This window comes from Myripristis murdjan, chromosome 4 (assembly GCF_902150065.1).
Source record: "Myripristis murdjan chromosome 4, fMyrMur1.1, whole genome shotgun sequence".
Taxonomy (NCBI): domain Eukaryota; kingdom Metazoa; phylum Chordata; class Actinopteri; order Holocentriformes; family Holocentridae; genus Myripristis; species Myripristis murdjan.
The window spans coordinates 35393359-35412438 of record NC_043983.1 but is presented as its reverse complement, the minus strand read 5'-3'; the positions used below and the strand labels follow the sequence as shown (position 1 = coordinate 35412438).

Genomic DNA, 19080 nt, shown 5'->3' with positions numbered 1-19080 from the left:
CATCAAACTATTCTTCAAAAAATATTATTGTCGTGTCAAGTCGCAAGTTGATGGACTGACTGCCGCTCTGCTGGGAGCAGGATGCGGACCAAACCACTTTGAGGCATAGGGGGGGTCGTAACTTTTAACACTTAAAAACGCACTGTTTTACATTTATAATTAGCACCTCTTTATTAGTGTTAACAATAAAACTCTTTATTAGTGTTGACTATAAAGAGGTGGGGCAGCTTTATGAATGGAGGGGTCTTGTCCCCACTGACCCCCCGGGATTTCCGCCTATAAGCACAGTGATGCAGGTGAGAGGTGCTGAATTCTCCCATGAGCCCGATGAGGACGTGAACGCAGCACAAGTGAAAGTGAAACTAGATGTGAAGGTTTGGACGAGCCGCGACCAGGAGGCTCATCATCATCATTAATGTTGGACTGTCCCACTGTCCTGATATAGAAGAGCTGCACACGTTCAGACGTCAAGAGAGGATTTCTGTTTCATCTCTGCGTTCAAGTCCAAGAAGAAAGAAAGAAAGAAACTTCTGCTTCTGCTGTGAGTCGCTACTTTTTTCCTACGTCATTTTCAAGCTGCATTTTTCACTGTTGAGTTCATCTGTTAGAAATAAATGTAAAAAGTAAAGCAGTGATCATTTTTTTTTGTGGTGATGAAAAAAAAATCTCATCAGGCGGTAATAACAAATGTTAGCCAGTTCTATACGTCAGACAGCACATTTTTAAAGCCGTTTAATTCCGTTTATTCCACAGGAAATACAGACTGATCTGTATGTATGAACCCCGCCACTGGAAAATTGACAAATTAATAAATGAATTCATAATTTTAAAAAAATGCAAATCTATTAATAGTTTTCAAACTGGGCAGGGCCCCCTGTGTCCCCAGGGCCCTGAACAGGCCTGTGGCTTTTTCTTTTTCCAGCCTGAACAGGAAGCGAAGTGTTTCCTGTTTGTCAGGGAGAGAACAGGCCTCTGTTCCCTCAACACAGAAAAGAGAATAAGGGCCAAACCTGTGGCGCCTTAACAAGAAAGCATCATCTGCTTTGAAGCTTTGATGGAAAGAAGTTTGTGTTTTTCTGCTGAGGCTCTGTTCTCTGAGAACAACAACAAGAAAAAGACATGAAGGGAACACGGTGTGCCACCAAAACTACTGAAAGAAAGATTTGCAGGTTTCATGATGACACCAGGATTTGCTGGTGAGCGCAGCGTCTGGAACGCAGCCTCTGGATTGGACAGAAACAGGGAAGCATGTCCATGAGCTTTGCTGCATTCACACTCTTTCATTTGTGCATTCCTAAAGGGAATTTGTGCTTCACAAATTATTTGTGAATCTGCATTAATTTGTGCAGATCACAGCGTCTCCCGGCTCCTTTACAGAGACCAAACGTTGCAGGCATAAAACTTGTCACCATGACAAATTCAAATTAAAATGTCAAATTTCACTGTAAGGTTCAGGCCTCAGTGTGTGTGTGTTTCAGTGTGTGTATTATTAACCCTCTGTCACCTGCGTAAATTCACTTCATTACTTTCTGAGACATGGGGGGGATAATTTTTTTTTTCTCCTTTTAGACATGTTCGAAATAAATTCAATTCATTCATTCATTCATTCATAATGAGCAAATCAACAAAAAAATTACGGCAAATAATCAGCAAGACTTTAATAAAAAAAAAAATTACATGAGATCCATATGAAGAATGACCAAAAAATAATAATAAAATCAAAAATACATACATTTTCAAAACAACAGTATTTGAAAAGAAGAAGAAAAAACAACAAAAAACTACATATAAAATAAATATAAATATAAATATACACTTAATATAAAATAACAACAAAATAACTGACGTTTCCACAAAAAGATGTTGAAACACACATTATTTATGTGCAGCTGCACTGACTCCATTTAATACAGTTAATGCCTGTTGTCCAATAGGAAACTAGAACATCAACCCATATATCATCCCTCTGGTGTGTGTGTGTGTGTGTGTGTGTGTGTGAAGATGAGTGACCATGTGGAGGAAGAGGAGGGCAGAGCAGAGTCTGCAGTGTCCAGCTGTCTGTCCATGAAGAGCGACTGGTCTAAAGGAGATCCTCCTGTCTTCAGTGCTGAACCTGGACCTTCAGACTCAAAGTAAGACAGCTGTTAGAGAGCAGTGTGTGTTCACTGTTTTCTTGTGAAATCTGTTTGTGGTGCATGGAGAAAGTAGACGTGACACCAAAACTGATGCTTCAGATCATGAGCCACATCCGCTCTTTTAGCTGGACCCCCCTCACAAAAAAAGGCTGAGACCAAATCATGAGCTGCTGGGAGCAACTGGGAAAGCTGGGAGCACCAGTGCTGCCAGTGGAAAAGTTAGTCTGGAGCCCTGATCTACAAGAACTAATAACATGTTTCAAACATTTGTGTTTCCAGAGGTTCCTGCCACAGAGCAGAGTCTGCAGTGTCCAGCTGTCTGTCCATGAAGAGCGACTGGTCTAAAGATCGACCTCTAGAGTTCAGTGCTGAACCTGGACCTTCAGACACAAAGTAAGACAGCTGTCAGACTGTGAGCCTGATGGAATATGATGACATGAGATTATATAGCAGAGGAAGTAGTGAGGAGATCAAGAAAAGAGCCTGTAAAGAGAGAAATGACTGCTCCCTGCTCTGCAATCCAGCTGTTCAACCAAAACACATCTGGCTCTGTGCTGTTTTCCACAAACTATGATGCTGTTTGATGTTTTGCACCAAAACACCTGAGAACATTTCCACGTGCACCTGCACTCACAAGTTCTTCACACACCTGAGTCTGAAGTTTAGATTCACATTGACTGACAGAGAAATCTGATCCTGCTGCTCAGACTGATGTGCATGTGATGCACCATGGCTCACGTCAAACCCCCCCCCCCCCCCCCCCAACACACACACACACACACACACACACTGTTTCTTGGGAGGTCTTGGAGTTGCATCAGTTGGCTTTGACTGGAAAGCTGAGACTAGAGGTGTACAGCCATTGCACTATTTGTATTTGGGTTCGGATTCGGGCTTTTAAAACGAACTGGTAACACTTTACAATAAAAGTACAACAATTAACATTAGTTAATGCTGTAATAAACATTAAACAACAGGTAGTAAACATTAAGTAACAGTTAACTAAATGCTAACTAATGTGTCTAAGAATCATTTACTAATGCTGTTCATGCTAAGGTATTAATGTATATGTTATTTAAGGGTTATTGTAGATTTTATTAACATTAGTAAATGCCATAATAATCATTAACTAACAGTTAATTAACCATTACGGCATTAACTAACATAAACTAACGTTAATTGTTTTACACTTATTGTAAAGTGTTACCAAAAACCTTCGGATTCTTTATTCGGATTTGGGAGGAAACCGGAAGTGGGCGCACTAGAGACTTCCACCGAGCTAGCCGGCTAACTTCCGGTTAAGCTCTTAGCTAACAAGAACGGGAATAAAATAATTTAATCGTGCAGCTCTTCTAGACTTTCCAAATGTAATTGGACTGAATGGATCAAATTCTGTTGTGGAACGAGTTGTTACGCGGGGGTTGTGACACTCAAAAAAATGTATCCACCATTTTATAGCCGCTTCTTTTCCCGTCTTCTTATTGTCTATTAAATTAACTAAATTAAATTAAATAAACTAAATTGTCTTTTAAATTAACTTAATTAACGTTAGGTTCCAGATTCAACTTACCTGCTGTGTTGCTGCAGTTGCTGCCTGCTCATGTTATTTGCTGCTGCTCCTCTGCGATGACGTAAGGGACTGAGCCTGAGGGCTCTCACCAAACCCAAACTGTGGCAGTGTCTCAGATGGATAACAGAATAACAGTGATAACTTCACTGGAGTCGTAACAGTGGTGACTAATCTCAGGGTCAGGGGGGTGACGTCCTCTTTTGCTTGTTGAAAGCTTGTTGCAGTGAGTTTCCTCCTCATGCTGTATTGTGGAGATTTTTGCTTTTGTTGTTAGTCAACTTTTCTTTTACGGATTGACAATAAAAAAAAAATTAAAAAAAACATGAGCTGTCAAGCTCTTGGATTGCTGTATTTGTCATAATCTGCTGCAGAAACTCAAAGTAGATGTCATGCTGCTTACATGGACATTTAGTCTTGTAAATAATATCTTAATTGCATTAATATTAGAATATTGCAATCCATGTAAATGTAGTCACAGAAAGTGACATAAGAGACATTTTATAAAAGATATGAAGATTTCAGTTAAAACGTAATGTTGTCTAAACGTAAACAAACTGCTTTCATCTCCACAGGGACAGGAAGAGGAGTCGAGGTGATGTGAAGGAGCAGCTGTCCTGCTGTGCTTTGTGTCAGGAGCTCCTGAGGGATCCAGTCTCCACCAGCTGTGGACACTGGTTCTGCAGACGGTGTATCACCTCATACTGGGACCAGTCTGATCCATCAGGAGATCCTGCCTGTCCCCATTGTGGAAAAAGATCCAGAACAAGACCTGGACTGCAGACACCCAGTCAAACCAGCACAGTGGACGGCGGTCTGCAGGAGGTTTTAGACGAGCATAAGATCAGTCTGAGGAGGAGATGTGAATTTGTGACAGAAGGAACTGCTGCAGCAGGAAGTGGAACCCCCCTCAACAGGATCTACACTGAGCTCTACATCACACAGGGACGGAGGGAAGAGGTTAATACCCAACATGAGGTGTGGCAGCTGGAGACAACATCCAAGATGGAGACCCTGAGTGACACTCCAATCAAGTGCCAGGACATCTTTAAACCCTTACCTGGCCAAGACACACACATCAGAGTAGTTGTGACGCAGGGCGTTGCTGGGATTGGAAAAACCTTCTCAGTGCAGAAGTTCACTCTGGACTGGGCAGAGGGCTTGGAAAACCAACATGTCAGTCTTGTGGTTCTGCTTTCGTTCCGGGAGCTGAACTTGATCAAAGATGAGCGCTACAGTCTTCTCCAGCTGCTCCGTGTTTTCCATCCAACATTACAGACGGTCACAGCAGAGCAGCTCGCCGTCTGTAAAGTCGTGTTCATCTTTGACGGCCTGGATGAAAGCAGGTTTTTATGGGATTTCCAGAACAATGAGGTCGTGTCTGATGTCACACAGACATCATCAGTAGACGTGCTATTGACAAACCTCATCAAGGGGAATCTGCTTCCCTCGGCTCTCCTCTGGATAACTTCCAGACCTGCGGCGGCCAATCAGATCCCTCCTACATGTGTCAACAGGGTAACAGAAGTCCGAGGGTTCACTGACCTCCAGAAGGAGGAGTACTTCAGGAGGAGATCCAGTGATGAGGAGCTGTGCAGCAGAATCATCTCACACATCAAGGCGTCCAGGAGCCTCCACATTATGTGCCACATCCCAGTCTTCTGCTGGATCACTGCTACAGTTCTGGAGCACATGTTGACTACAGACCAGAGAGGAGAGCTGCCCAAGAGCCTGACTGACATGTACTCACACTTCCTGCTGGTTCAGACACAGAGGAAGAAGCACAAGTACGATGAGAGTCAAGACAGGAGTCAGCAGAAGCTGATGGATACTGACAGGGAAGTTCTTCTGAAGCTGGGCAGGCTGGCATTTGAACATCTGGAGAAAGGCAACCTGATGTTCTACCAAGAAGATCTGGAGGAGTGTGGTCTTGATATCACAGAGGCCTCGGTGTACTCAGGAGTGTGCACAGAGATCTTCAAAAGCGAGTGTGTGCTCTTCCAGAGAAAAGTCTACTGCTTTGTTCATCTGAGCATTCAGGAGTTTCTGGCTGCAGTCTACATCTTCCACTGCTACACCAACAGGAACACAGAGGTACTGGCCAGAGTCATGAGAACACGCAAGAATAAAGGTGTTGACAATGAGCCATCATTGGATATCTTCCTGAAGACAGTCATGTCTAAAGCCCTGCAGAGCAAAAATGGTCACCTGGACCTCTTGGTCCGTTTCCTTCATGGCCTCTCACTGGAGTCGATCCAGAGGCTCTTAGGAGGCCTGCTGGGTTGGACAGAGAGCAGACCAGAAGACATCCAGAGAGTCATCAGCAACCTGAAAGACACCAACAGTCACTCTCCGGACAGAAGCATCAACATCTTCCACTGTTTGATGGAGATGAACGATCTCTCAGTACATCAGGACATCCAAGAGTTCCTCAAGTCAGATAAGAGATCAGAGAAGGAACTCTCTGCGATCCACTGCTCAGCTCTGGCCTACATGCTGCAGATGTCAGAGGAGGTTCTGGATGAGTTTGACCTGAAGGCATACAACACATCATTGGAGGGACGACGGAGGCTGATCCCAGCTGTGAGGAACTGCAGGAAGGCTCGGTTAGTCCTGATGTGAAATCAACATTATACAAACAGTGTAGAGCTGCTTCCATACCTGACACCGTCAGTAATACAATAAAGATATGTAGTTCTCTAAATATTCAGGATAAAGGATTGATTCTGTCAGAAAAAATATACTTCAGGCAGTCCAGGGTAAAAACAAGGCAACATGATGGTGATGCCCATAGCAGCTCACCTCTAAAATACTTCAAAATCAGAAGCAAGTTTTTGCTGTGTAACTGAACTTGAGCATCAGGTTTCTACTACTTGGTTTCTCCTGTATCTGAAGGAAACTGAATCAGGTCAACTGGACTTAGTTATATATCTAGAAAACGTTTTGCCCCTTATCCAAGTGGCTTCTGGTCACTAGACCAGACTGGTAGTCAGACTACCAGTCTGGTCTAGTGACCAATGATGTTACTGCTCAGGCAACAATGGAAAAATAAACATGACTTGTAACAAATAATCTGGAATGAACTACTCACTCAGACACAGTCAGGAACAAAAAACAAAGAGATCCTCCTCACCTGAAGAGCAGAGAGTGAAGGAGCTCAGGAGACTTAATACGCCTGTGTGAGCTCCTGTCTTCAATTAACACACCTGTGACCACCGCCGTGGGAAGTGGGGGTGCTGAGGGTGCTGCAGCACCCCTGCTTTTCTGCGATGGCAACTGCAATGGCAATACAAATTAAAAATAAAAAAATGGCGATTAATTATTTTATTATTATCTCGCTATATGCAAGAAATATGAAATGACAAGTTCATTGGCTGTGATCTGTCTGCTGAGTGACAACGGCCTGATGGAAATTATGTTTGACAATTCTTAATTTTTACGAAACTCATTAAAGCGAGTCGTTTAATGTTTTGGAAGTCATTCCATTAAGCTGAGAGGGATTACACATCTGTCAGCATCAGAGGCTGCTGTGAGCCTTCTGTAACTAGCAGTGTTAGACATAGGCCTAGTTTTGGAATTAAGTCAGTGATCAGTCAAAACAGTATGTTTATTTTCTATTTGACAGAAATAGCGGAGGAAAGGAGATGAGACGAGAAAATGGCTTGCTCCAAAATGAGAAATGTAGAGAGTGAAAACCAAACTTTTAAAGATGAATGGATGGGGCAATGCATGCTCATTTTGCCTGCATCCACTTCTAAACCATTGTGTCTCATATACTGTGAAACTGGCGATAATAATAAAAAAAAAAGGGTTAAGTGTCACTATGAGACCAAACACGGGTCGTTTGAGGAAACGCACCTGCAGAAGTCCGCGATGATATAGAAATGTGCATAGGCTACGTTGTTGATTTTATTGACATCAGGGTTCACTATTTAGACCAGGGCCACTCAGCCTCAGACAGCTCAAGGACCACGCAGCAAAATTCAGCTGTGTCTGAGGGCTGCAAGCTAAATATGTCTGACCTATTTTGGATATTTAAACAATAATTTTGTCCCAGGCTACATGACTAGTCTTAAAAATTACTGAAACCGACAGAAAACAGCTCCATTTCCCTTTCAAGGCCAAACCTCACTGAATAAAAGATTAATTTTGTCATGCAATGATTAATGATGAAATGATCAAGTTATAACAAAATGAGGCTTTATTCCCAAAATGTGAACAGAATGGGCAGCTTGCTCAGAGGTTCTTATTGAAATTAGGCCATATCACACTCCCTTGGACCATTATAAAATAAACAGGCTTCATTCACAAAATGTTGGTGATAGAAATGAATTGTCCACAGACTGAAACTCAGTAAGTAAATAGAATAACAATATATTTATCATATGACAGTGGCGGGCTGCATAAAAATGATGCAAAGGCCACATGCGGCCGCGGGTTGAGTAGCCATTATAAAATTCGGACCATTGCTGGGAGGAAATTTTAGTAACTGGACCTCTCTGAATTTTAATTGAATACCCCTGTTCTAAAACTTTTCCCGATATCCCGTGATTATATTTCTCCGGAAACAGGAAATGGTGTTAAAACACACTACACTGACTCTCCTCCTTTCCTTGCAAAGTTCTGTATAATTACTGTGGCTGCTTCTACGTGTAGTATTTTGGTATTCACATTTACATTCCGGTGTGTAAAACGTTCTAAAATTAGTGTTTATGTTGTTATTAGCCTAGGTGTAAATTATCCTAGTCATTCAAGTTAATGCAAAAAACATGAATGTAACGAAAGGTAGTATGACGTCAGTATATAGATCGACTTTCTCTCAGCACCCCCATCTCTGACTGACTTCCAGCATCCCTGCCTGTGAATGATAAACAACCGACCTGATAAACAGTCATTAGTAATATGGATATGATGAGCGAGCAGGCTGAGGCCAATAACAGAGCAGAGAGGAGCATCTAATAAGTTGAGAAAACTCCGCAGCCTTTAAAAGCAGGAGAGGACAACACTGATGCCAGAAGATGTTACCATATCCCAAATCCCACATGATATCTGATCTCATATCACACTATCCATATTATATCAATATATTGATGGGCCCACCTCTACTGCCACCACCTGGTCAATCTTTTGAAATGCTCATAACTTTGGCCCTGATTGGTCAAGAGACTGGGTGCTGGTGTCATGTGTCATGTGACTGGAGGGGAAGGGGTGATTCCATGAGGCTGGATCAAGTCTGACAGTTCCTGAATTCCCAGTACTGGGCGTCAGGTTCTGTCGACGGTCTTGGTCTCATGGTTTCACACTTGGGGCTCTAGTTTCCCGGCGCAGCGCGGGGTGGCGCAGTGAGGCGAACCCCGCGCAGAGCTAGTTTCGACCGGCGAAACGGCAGAGGCGGACAGTGTCCAAGTTTCGCAGACGGACTTGCGCGGAGATGGGAGTGGTGGCGCAGCGGGGGGAGGTGCCGACAGATTCAACTTGGCGCATTGACAGTTTCGTGCCAAAAGGCTTCGCCGAGGTGCGCCAAAAGCTCGCCTCCTGAAACCACGTCTACTTTCTGCGCAAGGCGGAGCGGAGCCGGCGCAGTGGAAGTTTGGCTGACTGGCGCACATCACCAAAACCTCACAGTCAGCACAAACGGTGCCAATCTCCTTTGATCTGACATCAGCTGTGACGGGACAGTTGATATGGAGATATATGTATGTGCTGATTGTGATCGTAGCATTGAATAGTGTTTTTTTAGGTATTTATTGCATCGTTCATGTGCCTGACATTCCAGAAGCCTGCCTGTGAGGTTTTGGTGACGTGTCCGCGCTGCTCGCCGGTCTCCGCTCCGCGCCTGTCTCCTGAGCTCCGCTCCGCCTGCGGCAATAGACCTCCATGCCAGCTGTGTAAACTTTCATTACGCCTTCACGCAGCGCATTTTAAAGGCAAGGACAGGGGCTCATTTGATTGGTTAAATGTGAATCGGCTGTGTCAAACCCACTCCACGCCTTCTCTCCTCCCTTGCGCCGGTAGGAGGGATGGCGGAGTACTTGCGCCACCGAGCACGGCGTGCCAAACTTGGAAAATCCGCCTGGCCAAACCCAGTTGGCGAAGCGCATCTGCGCTACGCCCTCGCCTCGCCAGGTCTGCGAAACTAGAGCCCTAACTCTGAACCTCGGTCGGAGCGTGTGTTCTTCAGGTTAGGTTATTTTCCACTGCTGTTTAACTGTTATTACTTCTGTTTAACTGTTAATACTTCTGTTGAAATTGTTCATATTCCTATCTTTTTATAATCCTTGTTCATAGTGTCTATATTGCTTACTGCTATTTATCATGTGTATACTGTATATTTCTTCTAAATTTGCACATTGACCTACCTCTATGCACATTTTATACACCCATGCACACGTTTTTTTTTCTGTTTTTTTTTTTTGTTGCACATTGCTTTTTGCACACTGGGTTGTACTTAGGTTATTCTGTTGTACTCAGATCTTATTCTGTTATACTTAGATCTTATTCTTTATTTCTATTTTTTTATTTACTTAATTTGTAATCTGTGGATACTGCTGAAGAAAATGTGAATTTCCTGTGGGATGAATAGTATCTACCTACCTACGTACCTACCTGATGCAGAAGCTCTTGTTCTCCAGTTTTACTCTGAGAAGATGGTAGACTGAAGGCATCTGAGGACTTTTCACTGAGCCATTCATTTGTTATTTATGGACGTACCTATGGCTGTTTTCATGTCTACCGTATTTAGCACTAAATTTGAATTATTCTGGACCTTTGATCATTTCTTGCTTTCATTGTCTGTTTATTTGTGTTTTTAATATTTTGATGTCTTTTCATTTCAGGTGTTATCTTTATCTTTTCATTTACTCTGATGGTTTTGTAAAGCACTCTGGTACTTTGCTTTAAAGGTGTAATATAAATATAAATTAGTATTATCAGTATTGTTATTAATGTAATTGTTATAATAATTATTTCATTGATTTGTCCTTCCTTTTTGAATATTTTGGAAAATCTCTGATTGATAAATTTCCAAAACACTGGAAATTATAGCTACATATTTTATTCTTTATTCAGATTGAGTGACTGCTGGTTGACAGGGAGCTGCTGTGCTTCTCTGGCCTCGGCTCTGAAGTCCAACCCCCATCTGACAGAGCTGGACCTGAGTAAGAACCTCCAGCTGAAGGATTCAGGAGTGGAGCTGCTGTCTGCTGGACTGGAGAGTCCAAACTGCAGACTGAAGACTCTCAGGTCAGACTGCACTTTTTAATGATGACATAAATATATGCATATTGTTTGAATCATATAGTAGCACTAAATGTCTCTAAGGCTGATATTGCTGTGGAGTATATGTTGTGGTTTTTTAAAGTCGGGGCTGCTGGTTATTTTAGTTTTTGTGAGGATGGTTGGTCAGGTTCTGTATCTTGGATTCATGTGTGCTTTGTGAGGTTTGACAAATAACTAACAACCATCTGTGTGTGAGAGAGAGAGAGAGAGAGAGAGAGAAACCTTATTCTTAATTTAGATTTTTGTGTTTTTGTGTGTTTGAAACTCGGTTTCTGTCAGAGCCACATGACTTCTATCAAAAAGAGCTGCTGAGCTGTCGGTTCCAGATCTCTGCTGTGATGTGTGGAAGAAAATCAAACACATCAGGGCTCATCAACTCCATTTGTCCAAAGGCCAGAATTTTTTTAGGCAGACACTCTGGGGATCAGACTGTACAATAACAACATATTCATTTATTTAGGAATAATTAGCCTCTTGTTGTTTAGTATTTTCACTTTCTTACAAAATGAATACCAGTATCAGTGTGAGCAGGCTGCTAGAAAACACGGCAAATCCATAATAATAACTAGACAGTGAAGTAGAAAAAGCTCTCAGAGCGCAAAGAGCCAGTTCACTGAGGAGTGACGCTTCAAAATGACTCTGTTATGCAGCGCCCTGATTGGAGGAAAATGTTGAGCCCATGCTTGCATGAAGATGCAGCACAAGACTCATTCCATTCCTAAAACACAGAAAGTGGTTTGAGCTTCACCTGTCAGGCTGCTGCTCTTCAGAGACAAGCAGCCAATCAGACGCAGCTCTGTGAGGGAGGCCTGCCACAGATCTGCACTCTTCTTGTCTTAAAGTTGTATTTTTTATTCTCCATTCAGACTGAGTGGCTGCAGCTTGACAAGGAGCTGCTGTGATTCTCTGGCCTCGGCTCTGAAGTCCAACTCCCATCTGACAGAGCTGGACCTGAGTGAGAACTGTCTGGAGGATTCAGGAGTGAGGCTGCTGTCTGCTCTGGTGGAGAGTCCAAACTGCAGCCTGAAGACTCTCAGGTCAGTAGAGGGGTGGAGTCAGTCCTGTGAGGTCAGTAGAGGGGTGGAGTCAGTCCTGTGAGGTCAGTAGAGGGGTGGAATCAGTCCTTTCAGTTCAGTAGAAGGGTGGAGTCAGTCCTCCGAGGTCAGTAGAGGGGTGGAGTCAGTCCTCTGAGGTCAGTAGAGGGGTGGAGTCAGTCCTAGAGGGGTGGAGTCAGTCCAGGCGGAGCAGCTTGGTTGCTCGGTTCTTGTGCTGGACACAGTCAGTGCAGGCAGCATTTCCTGGGAAATGTCCAAAGTGCTCAGTGGCCTCAGGACTGGACAGAAAGACAGAGAGAGATCAGCCAATCAGAGCAGCCACAGTGTGTTGGGGTCATGTGCTCGAGTTGACCTGCAGATGATGATGATGATGACGAAGAGGATGATGGTTTTGTGTTCATCCCTACAGGCTGGAACATGTAAAAGACTGGATTTCAGCTGGCAGCCTGAGAGGATGTGAGTACTGATCAAGCAAGCACACACACACACACACACACACACACATGAAGTACAAATCCAAACAAGGCTTTAGAGAAAATGTGAGCGAGCTGAAACTATATGTGTGTGTGTTTCCAAAAGCAGCTAAAATCAGCTGACATGACAGAGAAACCTGGGTGCCCTGGTAGCTCACGTGCTGCAGAGATCCAACTTGTCCAGGCTGAGTCCTGACTGCAGCGTCCTGGGTTTACGATACGATACGATACGATACGATACGATACGATACGATACGATACGATACAACTTTGTTGTCGGTGGTGCTGAAATTGGTTGTATGACAGCACCTGCATGCAGACATAAGCACATAAAGCAACAGAAAGCAACATAGAGCACAGAAAGTGTCAAGCACATGCAGCACATAGACCAGACACAAATGTACTATACATACAGTTCATAGCAGACACATGCAAGACAGAAGCATAATCAACATTTTCTCCTCATCAGTGGTTCAGAGTTTGGTTTAGTTTTAGGACTGACTGATGTACAAATGACTTCTTCAGTCTGACCTTGCTGAAGCCCGGTACTCTATATCTTCTTCGTGAGGGCATAAGCTCATATTCCCCATTTAACGGATGTCTACAGTTAGAGGTGATGTTCCTTGCTAGCCTCAGCACACTGTTGTTATAGGAGGATTCATAGAGTTTCTCAAGTGGTTGGCCAACAATCTTAGAGCAGATGTTCAGTTGCTGCATCAGTTGTGATTTTAAGGCAACAGACAAACATCCATACCAGGTGGTACTACAGTACTGGAGGGCACTCATAATGACAGATGTAAAGAACAAAAGAAGGATCTCTCTACTTGTCCCGAAGGATCTCAAGCGACAGAGAAAGTATATTCTTTGTTTTGTTTTCTTACAAATGGTTTCAGCCTGATCCTTCCAAGACAGCAGGTGGTCAATAACTACACCAAGGTATGGATATGAGCTTATTTGCTCTATGTTTTCACCATGAATGTTAACAGGGGAGTTGTGATTTTCTGGTGCTTTATCAAAACAATCTCTTTAGTCTTTTTTGTATTAATCAAGAGAGAATTGTTGTCACTCCATTTGACCACTCTATCGACTCTTTGTTGGTGTGTTCCAGGGTCACTGCTGCAGTTTAGTAGGGAGATCAGAACTGTATCATCGGAGTGTTTTAGGATGTAATGTTCGGATGAGTCAGAGTGACCCACCTGAGAACAGTCTGATAAACTCTCCTCCGTACGACAGTTGTCAGTGTAGAGGGTGAAGTACAGCTGAACTCACGCAGCCCTGGGGAGCACAAACATTTGTTGTTATTGCTGATGAGACGGTATTGTTCACCGATACCATTTGAACCCTCTCTGAAAGAAAGGAGGCATTAGATATGGGTTCACTTCTAGCTTCATCATCTTTGACACAAGAATATCAGATTGTATTGTGTTAAAGGCTGATGAGAGGTCTAGAAAGAGAGCCCTAGCATAGTTAGTGTTAGACCTGTCCAAGTGTTTTGTAATAAGGTGAGCTAGCGTGGCAACTGCATCCTCTGTGCTGCGTCCTTTCTTATAGGCAAACTGACATGGGTCAACTTTATCCTGTGTACTTATAATAAGATGCTGTAGCAATATCTTCTCAAGTGACTTCATAACCACTGAGGTGAGGGCTATTGGTGGCTAAGGAAATTGCGAATTTCCTTCGGGATGAATAAAGTATCTATCTATCTCCATCTATCTAATCCTTATGTTCCTTGGGACATTGGATTTTTGGTAGTGGTTTGATATAAGAGGTCTTCCAGCACTGAGGCACTGTGAGTGTATCTAGAGAGACTTGAAATAGAGGTTGCCACACTGGTGCTAGCTCAGAGTAGAAATTCTTCAGGACAAAAGCACTACACTGATCTGGCCCTGCAGCTTTCCTTGTGTTGATACACTGAAACACTTTCCTGACATCCTCCTCAGTAATGATAATTCTATCTGATGGGGCAGGTGTTACGCCTTTAAGAAGTTCAGCACATTTATCAGAGCCATCTAAGGTCTCAAATCTGGTAAACCCAACATTCAGTATGTTAGCAAGATCAAGTTCATTGTCTGTCACAATAAGCTTGGTTGGGGAGGACATCCCAGTCAGACTTCGTAGTATCCCAAGCCTTTTTGTGATTTTTAGTTTTAGTTTTAAATGTGTCCTCAAGACATTGCCTATGTGCCGATTTTGCTTCCTTCATTTTGGTTTGTAACTTTTTCTCTGTCAGTTTCAGTGTAGCTAAATCCTTATTCTTAAAGGCTCTCTTCCTTGCATTTATAATTTCCTTTATTTCCTTTGTCACATATGATTTGTTATTTGGGTAGATTTTAATATCTTTTGTTGGGATAACCAACTCCAGACAAAAGTTAATGTAGTGATTAATGACAATAATGGTATCATTTAATGAGTAACCCCAGATTTTTTTTTTTTTTTTTTTTTTTTTTTTTTTGAATCCCACCTCAGGCCCTTTGCTGCAGGGCAGCCCCTCTCTCTACCCGGCCTTTCCTGTCTCTTTCTACTGTGTCCAATCAAAACTACACTGACAAAAACAAACTTTAAAGTTACAGAGAAAAATTTTCCTCTGTGTTGATTTATCTCATACATAAGCCTGGTATTTTTTTTTCCTTTATTAGTGAAAGAAAGGTGAACAAGTTGAGTGCAGAGAGTGACAACATTAGAAAACATATTAGAAAAGGAGAAGACAGGACTGTACAGATGTGGAAAGAAAGAAAGAACCAGACAGGAACTCAAACAAAACAACACAGAACATATGAAGAAGAAAAAAAAATTAAGAAAGCAAATCAATTGTAGGGTAACACTTTATAATAAGTACACACTATTAAGCATTAGTTAAGTTGAATAAATATTGAATTCATCATTTATAACGCATGCATAATCATTAGTATGTAGTTTATAAACACAGTTATAAATGTTTTACTCATAATTTACAAGCACAGTAGTTATGGATTAGTAAACACTGAATTCATCATTTAAAAGCATGTTTCTGACGTAAATACTCATTAGTATGTGGTTTATAATCACAGTTATAAATGTTTTACTTTTCATTAATAAGCTCATCTATATAAATGATGGATTCTTAACTATGCTTAACTAATGCTTAATACTGAAAGTGTTACCCAATTGTAGTTTACTTTTGATGTGTATGTGTGTGTGTGTGTGTGTGTGTGTGTGTGTAAGGGGGGGTGTATGATGAGGGTAGGGGGCAGGCTAGGACAGAGAGGGGTAGAGAAAAAGAGAGGGAGATATAAGAGAAAAAAACCTGAAGAAGAAAAAAATGTCTCATGTTTAATTTTTGATATGTATTTGTTTTTCTCTGTAAGCCTGGTATTTTGGGTGGATATGAAATCCAAAAATGAGCATTAAAAACAATAAACTAACCAAGCAAATCCTCTTTAAAAATGAATTAAAACTAAACTCAAATTGAAAACACAAAGCATAAAATGACATTAAAAATAAAAACCATAATAACCTTATAAGAGCCAAGAGAGTGTGAGTGAATGATGCTTTCTGAGGTGTGTTGTGTGTCTTCTCCCCATCAGATGCCTGTGATCTCACACTGGATCCAAACACAGCATACAGAAACCTCCGTCTGTCAGAGGACAACAGGAAGGCGACGTGGGAGAGACAGCAGCAGTCGTATCCTGATCACCCAGACAGATTTGACCAGAAGCTTCAGGTTCTGTGTAGAGAAGGTCTGACTGGGCGATGTTACTGGGAGGTCCAGTGGAGAGGAGTGGTTTCTATAGCAGTGACTTACAGAGGAATCAGAAGAAGTGGTGATGACTCTCAGCTTGGAGAGAATAATCAGTCCTGGAGTCTGACGTGCTCTGATGATAATAACAGCTACTATGCCGTTCACAACAGGAAGGACACCAGGATCTCTGTCCGTCCCAGTGGATCTAACAGAGTAGCAGTGTATCTGGACTGCTCTGCTGGGACTCTGTCCTTCTACAGAGTCTCTTCTGACAGACTGAGACTCCTGCACACCTTCAGCTCCACCTTCACTGAGCCGCTCCTCCCTGGGTTTTGTTTGTGGTCAGATTTTTCTTCTATTGTGGTTGAGCTGCCAGTTTGTCTGAAACAAACTCTGACCTGAAAGAGTTTAGAACATGTTTGGCTGATTTGTGGTTTATGGTTGATTTATTTGTTTTATTGTATCAGGCATCTTGGTGGATAATTGTTAATTGACTGTAAACGTGTCAGAGGCTTTTCTCATCTGCAGCCCCTGGCCAGGTGCTACAAAGGTTTCCTAAAACTGAAGACACTGGGTGGGTGTGTGTGTGTGTGTGTGGAAATTATTTATCCATCAGGACTTCATAAAGCGAGGAGACAATAAGGTGCATTAATGCATGAATGCAGTAAAGCTAATGGGCGTGGAAGGTGCAGGAGTAAGCAGGGCCAGCAGGGGGAGCTGGACTGAGGACAGCAGGGAGACAGAGCCGGGCTGCCAACCTGCAGACAGACCATGCAGCAACACACACACACACACACACACAGAAAAGGTCAGCAACACAGAACACCTGCAGGTAGAGACCAAAGAGAAGAAGAAGAAGAAGCAGAGAGAGTGTGGAGGAACATCTAAAGCAGCAGAGACTAAACTAAAAGAAGACAGGAGAGACTGAGCCTCCCTCACAGTTGAAGCTGCGGAGTCCGTGCGGACAGTGAGGGCCTGCTGTGGGCTGGATCTCTCTCTCTGTGGCCCAGACCCGTGTTCAAGGACGGGCTTGAGGGGGCTGGACCCGCCCTGGTCATCAGCTGGGCCCGGCCTGAACGAAAAGAGAAGAAAAGATTTTTTTATTTTATTTTTTTTTTTTTTTTCCTTGACACGAAAGTTGTACTACTGTCTCTTTAAGTGGTATTTTCTCTGTGTCTTTAAATTAAATCTCCATCACATTAAATCTCTGCGATGACTCCCGGGCTATTCTGCATCTTATTGGCTTACCTGATATTACTTTAACCAATCAAACTCCTCTGGCCTAAAACCTGACCAATCACAGCCAAGGAACGCACCGTTCATGTTCGCGTGCCGCGCGAGGAAGAGAGATTTAACGGTTAGTCTGTTTAAAAACTTGGTCGGAGTGAATTAATTACAGATATGGATGCCAAATAATTTTTAAATGATTTTAGCGAGAACAATGCCGGCCGCTTCGCTGTGAGTGAGCCCTGAAGAGGCAGGAAGAAACATCTGAAGTCGGTTGGCTCTAACGCAACATTACGGTGACGGTCTGGACTTGCTTTAGTTTTCTGTCTGCTAGCTAGCTCGTAGCTCCAGACTCCACAAAGCTGCACTCTGACGTCAGCTATGAAATGACTGCGAGGCTGAAGAAGGGCCCTTGCCTGACAGGGGCCCCAAAAAATAGGTAAAAACTAATATAAAATTATTAAACCATCATCGAGTAAATAATTTTTTTTTTTTTTCATGGGGCCCAAAATTCCTGGCAGCACCCCTGCTTCCAGGCAGAAGGTAGGCTACGGTTATCTACTCTCTCTCTCTCTCTCTCTCTCTCTCTCTCTCTCTCTCTCTCTCTCTCTCTCTCTCTCTCTCTCTCTCTCTCTCTATTACACAGGATAGAAATAACTGGTTGTTTGGAAATGGATATTTTGCTGACTTATTGTTCATTATTTTTTAAATGCTGCAAATCCTGTGTTGACAGATACAGGTGAATCTGTAGATTGGCGTGATGTGACTGTGGAGTAAACCCTGGTGAGATGCAGCAGGTGAATGTGAACCGCTGTGTCAAACATGATACAGGCCATGTTGGCGTCATCACTGTTATTATTTTTTGTAATAATGCGATTATACATCTATTACCAACAAAATAAAATGTATAATCAAATTGTATTCATACTGTGGGCATTTCGCTCTCAAAATATCAACGTTTTTTGCTAGTATTCTCTCCGTTTCAGTGGAAATCCATGAGATCTGACGGTAACTAGTCCTTGTCAGCCAGCCAACTTGAGCTTATCATGTTTTCTAGGCATCATGATTTCCTAAAACCGAATAAATCCCACACATAGCAACACAAAACTGCTTTGCTCTGTTGTAACTAGAATATCCGCTGGAAAAAATGTTGCTTTTCATGGACTGATAGTTATACTTCTGCCGACTTCTCAGTCATTTTTAATCTGACAGTTGCCATGACAGCAACTCACCAACACAGCTGATTTTTATTGACAACCAACTTATATGAACAGTTATATTTAAATACAGGCTACTGCTTTCCAGTGTCGGTGCCAGAACAAACATCTGTCTTTTCATAAACTCACTGGCAGATGTTTTATTTCAGCTGAGGGTGTGTCCCTCCAATTTAACATCAACTCCGATTAATGTGGCTAAGCAGCAAAAGTAAGGACAGTAAGCAGTCACATTAAGGCTGAACAGAGTTATAGAATCACCTTTTCAGGCTGTTATCAATTTACCTCTGAAATAAAGACCACAGTTTTCACAGATGTGTTGATTTATTAAATGTTCATTTCAATGTACAGATGCAAACAAATTGACAAATTAATTAAATCAATGGCCTAGGAAACTCATAAAGACTAAACAA

The 19080-nt window shown here is 42.5% G+C and overlaps 1 protein-coding gene across 1 annotated transcript; it reads left to right on the top strand.

Moving 5' to 3' along the window:
• The first annotated feature begins 534 nt into the window (after positions 1 to 534).
• On the top strand, positions 535 to 12397 carry LOC115357404 (protein NLRC3-like). The gene is made up of 7 exons (XM_030048801.1): positions 535 to 541; positions 2002 to 2132; positions 2415 to 2528; positions 4278 to 6308; positions 10771 to 10944; positions 11847 to 11975; positions 12394 to 12397. Exons 2-7 carry the CDS (start codon positions 2002 to 2004, stop codon positions 12395 to 12397), a joined length of 2583 nt encoding a protein of 860 aa, XP_029904661.1. The 5' UTR covers positions 535 to 541.
• Positions 12398 to 19080: the final 6683 nt, after the last annotated feature.